Genomic DNA, 7,595 nt, shown 5'->3' with positions numbered 1-7,595 from the left:
TTTTTGACTTGACATACGGTACATAAACACTTCATTTGGCATATGTGTGCAGATATTCTTACTATTATGATGAAATTCTTTTTAAATCTTTTGTAAAGTTTTTTATTTATTAATCCTGTATATGTCCATTTAATAATTTACTCCATTTGAGTAATGTAACTATGTGGTCACTATACATATTATTTTGCTCATATAATATGGATTCATCTTTGCCTGCATGGTCTCACACTGGTGGCTATTCCTGTTCTTCCTCTCCACCATTTCTCTGTATATTTTTTTCATTTCTTTCCTGCCGTTTTATTACTAATAAGCATTATTCATCGGACCTGGGCTGAGCACTTCTGATCTCCTACCTGTCCTTCTCCTTCCTACTCTAGGAGGCGGAGCCAGAAGCACCACGTGTGCACACAGCTGTATGGTCAGCCAATCGGCTCTCTCCTCTCGTGCCGTTTTCGGCGCCTTTTGTACCGGCCACTGTGATTGGTCGCTCGGGCACTTTCCTGACGAATTGCGTAGGGCTGTGGTAGGCGGGACAGCTGCAGCAGGGAAGTGATAGCTGCGCACCTCAGTGCTTCCGGTACACCGTCATCCGCGGTCAGTGGCTGGAGTGAGCGCCGTTCCTGCTCCCGCGGTGGACACGGGAGGGATGAGTGAGTGCGGGGCGAAGCTGGACGTGTCAGGGACTCCGGAATGGCCGGGGTGCAGAGTGGTAGTGTGTCGCCGCTAGTGGACCAGGTGGCCGCGGACGGGACAGCTGCCCGGGCTGCGGCTTCTGCAGAGGATGGAGCAGCCGGTACCGCGCAGCCTGGTGCCGCAGCTGCGGAGCCCTGGCCGCCCGCCATGTCCTTACTGAGGATGGAGGAGAAGTTCTCCTCGGGTCAGTACCGCGCCATCGGGGACTTCGTGTCAGACTTCAGGACTATGCTGGAGGGCTGCTACCGGCTCCATGGCGCCGACCACTGGCTGTCCAGGCAGGCGCAGAAGCTGGAGCTGATGCTGGAGCAGAAGCTGTCCCTGCTGTCCAGGTGAGCGCAGCTCTGTGGCCCTGTGCTTCACCACGGGGCCACTCATTACAAGCACTATGGATTATTGTTTAATCATACACCTGAAAATAAGCAACTTATTAATAAATCTTATCAGAAAAACCTGCTTCTTTCTCTGCCAGGACTGACCAGTCATTATCTCACTTCTGAGGTCAAATCTGTAATCGGTGAAGACACTTTCCCATTACTGAGATGGCAGCTGTTACTGATGAGTCTATGTAGGTAGGGGGAGGAGCTCTGCCTGTAGCTCCTCCCATCTACATACAATTGTATCCATAGAAACTGTAATCTCCTATCTCAGTAATGGGAAAGTCTGCTAACATTGCATATAAGCCCCCCATACACCATAGACAAAGGTCACTCAGACCCGAACCTGTCAGTGGGATCAGCTGCACGCTTATACATGTGTTTCTCTATACTCTTCCCTAACTGATGATGATGGGGTAGGGAAGGATCCAGCCTGTCTTATTTCCCAGGTGATGAGCCCCGTCCAGAGGTGTCTGACTGTGCCCGTCTCCGAGATCATACAGGAGTTCTCAGCATTCCTATGGGTGGTGGAATCGGATGAGAGAGCTATTGACCGAACAGTCACTTGGCTAACGAGGCTCTAACCCCTTTACGACCTTAGACATATCCATAGGTCCACATCACCTGGTAGTTACCGACCTTGGACTTATGGATACGTCATGGCATTTTTGTCTCTGTGCGATCGCCCCCGGGCGTCAGCTGATTCTGACACCCGGCACTTTGTGCAGGAACGGTGCCCCCTTTTGCTTTCCGATCGGCGTCCCACGATGTCGTCACAATGAGCCGATTGTTGCCATGATGACCCAATATCTTCATGATGACATCTGGGTCAGCAGAGCTAGCAAACTTGCTAGATTATGCTCAGAGCATGATGTAGTTTGTTTATCAGTGCAACGCTGACAGTTTGTAAAGCATAGCAAAGCGATCAGACTGCAGAAAGTGCAAGTCCCATAGTGAGACAAAGTAAAAAAAAAAAAAGCAAAGAAGTTGTGTAAATATATTAAAATATTTTTATTAAAAAAATGAAAACAAAAAAAGTACACAGTTGTTATCTCCGAGTTCGGAACGACCCGACCTATAAAACTCACTAGAAACAATAAAGAAAATGGAGTTCACATAATACAATTAAAAATATATATTTTATTACAAATAATAATACAGAAAATGTCACAGAATGAAGCACAAACATGGAACATAAAAACCCTAGTGAGAAGCAAATAGGTCCCAGGCATAAAAAAATAGTGATAGCCATCACCTTGGTGCTAGTACAGGGCACTGTAAATTTTAACAACATATGGTATAAATCATGTTAATAAAGCATTAGGTATCAATCTTAACCTTAGTGTTGACAAGGGTATCCCTCTAATAGTACAGTTCCCTGAGGCTGTCACAGTGACCATGTGCCTCCACAGAGGGAAAAGAAAAATACAGTGCACCTAATCGCCATAGAGCTTACCCATGATGGACATAACAAGATGCCAAGGGAACGGATCCACCCCCTGACACGCGTTTCGCGTAGGCTTTATCAAAAGGGAATGTATCAAGCTTCCCCAAATCGGGATTTTATAATGGCATTCATTATGCGGCGTGTCCATACTGCGCGTGCGTGCCGTCATCACTGCCGGAAATAGTTCCCCGCTCCCCGGCAATCACCAGGAGCACACGTCAAGTGGAAATCCCTTGGTGATGTCAAAGGACATGCGCCCTTAGAAAATTAAAGCCGGAAACGCGAGGCCCCTCCAGCGGTTGCAGGGCGCACGCTCAGAACAGCAACCACCATATTGATCGCTGACAGCAAAGGAGGATTACATCAAAGGGCAGCTATGATCTATAAGCGCAACAGAGCGTACAATTTGGGATTAGTAAGTGATGCCTTAATAATAATGTATGCTAATCACATTAATAAAGTGCATGGTGCAAAATATTGCATAAAATAGTGCACAAGTACATGAATTAATGTGCGAACTATGAAAACAAAAATGTATGTATAAATATACAGAAAAACACTCGTGATGCATAGATTTCATATTCATAAAAATGCACCACGAATAATAATAGTGACTCGCAACGTACAATAAGTGATGTACCGGATTAATATGTTTATATAAAATCATTACACATTCACCAAAATGCATTACCAAGACTAAGTGCTAAAAAAAAAAACAATTTGCACTCGCTGTCCTATCAGAAGATGGATAATGACATGATTCCATGTATTCTTCCTTTGATAAGTCCCATTATATTCATATATATAAAATTCAATAATATAATATCGTCATCCCTGATTCCTCAAACTTGTTAGATATCGTGCCACCACAAAACTCCATGCATGGGAAAACTTAATCTAGGGGTGCAAAAATAATAAGATAAAGAGAAAACACGATGAAAAGGAAATAAAAAAAAATATTTTAAAAATTATACAAAGAATATCCACAACCTGCACAAAGAAGACATATCAGAACAAGGGCAATTACAGGAATGGAGCAAAGCTCAACTTATCGTTTAATCCCGCAGGGGACATGGAATCCAGAGTTACGATCCACCTACACTCAGTTTGTGCCAGTAGGCGCTTGATGTTCCCTCCTCTGCTACCACAATGTACCTGATCAATCCCAATGATCTGTAGACCCCTGGGATCACACCCGTGCAGCATGCGGAAATGCTTTGGGAGGGTTTTCAGGGTACTGACGTCCTCAACCTCCTGTGCGTTTGTGATGTCTATGTGCTCCCTGACACGAACACGGAGCTGTCATGACGTCAGCCCTACATATGTCTTGGAGCAAGGACATGTGGCCAGATATATCACATATGTACTACTGCAGCCTATATAATGCCGAATCTGGAATCTTGTTCCATTTGATGACATAAAATGGGTGCCCCTGATTAGGTTCTTTTCTTTGCATGCCAAACAGTCCCCGCAAGGGTAACATCCCCACGTTGGACCCCTATTACTTGGGTTTAGGGGATTAGATACCTTTTCCACATAGTGGCTTTTCACTAATAGATCCTTAATACTTTTACTGCGTCTTGCTGTAAAATGCGGTCTTATTGGAATATTAGATGCCAAGACTGGGTCCGTGAGAAGTACTGACCAATGAGTGTTTACTTTCTCGTGCATACGTTTCCAATAACAATTATATGTGGAGATAAATCTGATGTTATTGTCAGATGTTGCCCTTTTTTAAACAGTAATTGGTGTCTCTCTGGTTTTTTTGTCTCTCAAGTATCCATGTTTTATGCAGCGGTTTCTGTAACCACGGGCTTTGAACCTATTTCTTAAATCTTTTGATTGGGCCTCAAATTTTTGATCTGTTGAGCAAATCCGCTTCATCCTGAGGAACTGTCCAACTGAGATGGCCTTGAAAGTATGTGTGGTGTGAGAGGAGGACGCATGCAGCAAAGAGTTTACAGCGGTTGCTTTTCTAAAAACATCTGTATGTAACATCCCCCTCTCATCCACCTCTAGACAAATGTCTAAAAAATCAATTCTCAGTCTGTGTGCTTTATATGTAAATTTGATGTTGAATAAATTGCAGTTGAGCTGACCCACAATTTCAGCGATACCCGTCTCTCTACCCTGCTAAATAAAAAAGATATCATCTATATACCTATAAAACTCCCTAGTTAACCCCTTTAGTGAGCACCACATAAAATAAATAAATGATGCTTTATCATCATGCTAAACATAAAGTGGAATAACACAAAATCAAAAAGATGAATGTAAATAAATAAAAATATCACTGAAAATGTCATCTTGTCCTGCAAAAAACAAGCCGCCGTATAGCTTCATTGGCGGAAAAATAAAAAAGTTATAGCTCTCAGAATTACGTAATGCAAAAATATTTTTTTCTATAAAATTGTTTTTATTGTATAAAAACACCCAAAAAATAAATGAGGTACCGCTGTAATCATACTGATCCAAGGAATAAAACTGCTTTATCAATTTTACCACACGGAAATGGTATAAACTCCTCCCCCCCCCCCCCCCCCAAAAAAAAAAAAAAGAAATTCATAAATTGCTGTTTTTTGCTCATTCTGCCTCCCCAAAATCGGAATAGAAAGAAATCAAAAAAATGTTATGTGCCCAAAAATGGTACCAATAAAAAAGTCAACTCATCCCGCAAAAAACAAGACCTCACATGAGTCTGTGGGCCAAAATAATTGACACCTCTCCATTACTAAGCCGGCTTAATGTCACCTTACAATAGGAAGGGGACATTAACCCCTCATTACCCCACTTGCCACCGCTACAAGGCAAGTGGGAAGAACCGGGGAAAGCTCCAGAATTGGCGTATCAAATAGATGCGCCTTTTCTGGGCAGCTGCGGAATGCTGTTTTTAGGCTGGGGGGGGGGGGGCCATATCCATGGCCCCTTACCAGCTTGAGAATAGCAGCCCGCACCTGTGCGTTTTGCCGTGTTGATTTAAAAACCTAGTGGGACCCCACATCGGGTTTTTCATTCATTCATTCTCCCCTGCTCCCACCGATCGCCGGCGGAGCAGGGGACAATGGATGAAAGCCGCGTTAAGCACCAGCAGCCGGGGAACATCGCTTACAGTAGCACTTCTTCCCCAGTGGCCGTCCGTGTGGTACTGATACGGCACATGGTTGCTACACATGTCCCGCACGTAGTACACACACACACTGATATCTCTGGTACCGTTTTTCCAGTACTGGAAATATCAGGACGTGTGATACCAGCCTAAGGCTATGTGCGCACGTTCGGAATTGCCGCAGAAATTTCTGCGGCAATTCCGCAACTCCCTGCCGCGGGAAATACGCATGCGGAATTGGCATGAATATTCCAGCTAAACACTAGCGTTTTGCAAGCGTAATTAGTTTGCAGAATGCTAGCGTTTTCCAAGCGATCAGTAGCATCGCTTAGAAAACTGACATGTTGGTCACACTTGTCAAATACAGTGTTCGAAAAATGTGACCAACTTTTTACTATTAATGCTACCTATGCAACATCAATAGTAAAAAGATATAATGTTAAAAATAATAAAAAAAAAAAAAATCGTGATATTCTCACCTTCCGGTGGCCCCCCACAGCCTTCCCGATCCTCACGATGCTCCTGGCAACTCCCGTACCCAGCGATGCCTTGCGACAATGACCCCAGATGATGTAGCATCACGCGAGACCGCTATGTCATCACAGGTCATTGTCGCAAGGCATAGCTGGGAACGGGAGCATCGCTAAGGCCTGGGCTGAATCCGGGGGCTGCCAGAAGGTGAGTATTATAACTATTTTTTATTCCCAGGTCCTGGAGGAGAGTCTCCTCTCATCCACACCCGGGTACTATCCGCACATGATCCGCTTACTTTGGGCATGGTGGGCATAGCCACATGCGGAAAGTAAGCGGATCAATGCATTCCTATGTGTGCGGAATCGCCGCGATTCCGCACAAAGAATGAGCATGCTGCGTGTTTTTCCGCGATGCGATTCCGCTGCGGAAAAATACGCAGCATTAGCACAGCATTGCGGAATCCCATTGAATTCAATGGGTTTTGTTGTGTATGCGTTTTCGTGCCGAAAAAAAGCGGCAAAACGCATACAATCCGCACCATGTGCACATAGCCTTAATGTGTGACAGCAGCCAAACATAAAAAACCCACTATAAGGTCTCTTTCACACATCCTGATATTTCCAGTACCGGAGATGTCAGTGTCCGTATGTGTAATACTTGCAGCACACATGTGGCATCTGTGTGCCGCATCCGTACCACACAGACGGGTGCCAGGGAAGAAGCGTTACAGTAAGCGCTGATCCCCCGGCGCTGGGTGGTGAACAAGGCTCTCATCATTCTCCCCTGCTCTGCCAGCGATCGGCGCGAGCAGGGGAGAATGATGAGTTACATTTAAGTAATGAAAGATGCAGCAGGCGACTGCTGTTGGGACTATTACTCCCATCAGCCTACCCTTGCTGCTGCTAATAACAGTTACAGCAGGAGCGGCTGATGGGAGTGTTCATCAGCCGCTGCCTGCGCTATAAATAAATGGAAAAAAAACGGTACGGGTTCCCCTGTATGTTCTATAACCAGCCAGGCAAAACTGACAGCTGGGGGCTGCAATCCTCATCTGTCATTTTCAGCAAGGTTGGTTATCAAGAATAGAGGGGTCTCCACGCTGTTTGTAAAAAAAAAAAAAAAATTGAAATTAGAAAACTAATTCCCCAGACATGGATTACAACGTGGGACAGAACGACGGACAGGTATGGTACATTGTTATTTTTTTATTTTATTTTTATTACAGGAGATCGAGGGTTTTGGTGGAATTAGGCTAGGCCGTAAGCATGGTTTAATTGAGAATTTTAATGGAGTCTGGGTCATTTTTTTAATTAAAGGACTTTATTCTGGCTGTGTCTTTATTTACCATATGTGATGGTGGGATATATGTTATGTGGGTATCATTTTGTGTATATTTCTATTTTACTGATTATCATGGTGTTCTCTTGTAGGATGTTATTTGCCAATTGATGAATTGCTGTTATTTGCCATCTCATATTCCCCCACAGTCCTGTACTGT

At 44.3% G+C, this 7,595-nt stretch overlaps 1 protein-coding gene across 1 annotated transcript in view; it reads left to right on the top strand.

Moving 5' to 3' along the window:
* The first annotated feature begins 544 nt into the window (after window positions 1-544).
* BRD10 (bromodomain containing 10) overlaps window positions 545-7,595 on the top strand; it is a 75,060-nt gene continuing 68,009 nt past the window's right edge. Inside the window, exon 1 of the mRNA XM_069764429.1 lies at window positions 545-1,025. Within this exon, the coding sequence (XP_069620530.1) occupies window positions 691-1,025 (335 nt within the window). The 5' untranslated portion in view covers window positions 545-690. The remainder of the gene's footprint in view (window positions 1,026-7,595) is intronic.

Source organism: Ranitomeya imitator, chromosome 1 (assembly GCF_032444005.1).
Source record: "Ranitomeya imitator isolate aRanImi1 chromosome 1, aRanImi1.pri, whole genome shotgun sequence".
In the NCBI taxonomy this organism is placed as follows: domain Eukaryota; kingdom Metazoa; phylum Chordata; class Amphibia; order Anura; family Dendrobatidae; genus Ranitomeya; species Ranitomeya imitator.
The sequence above is the reverse complement of the archived record's forward strand: the minus strand, read 5'-3'. Positions and strand labels throughout refer to the sequence as shown.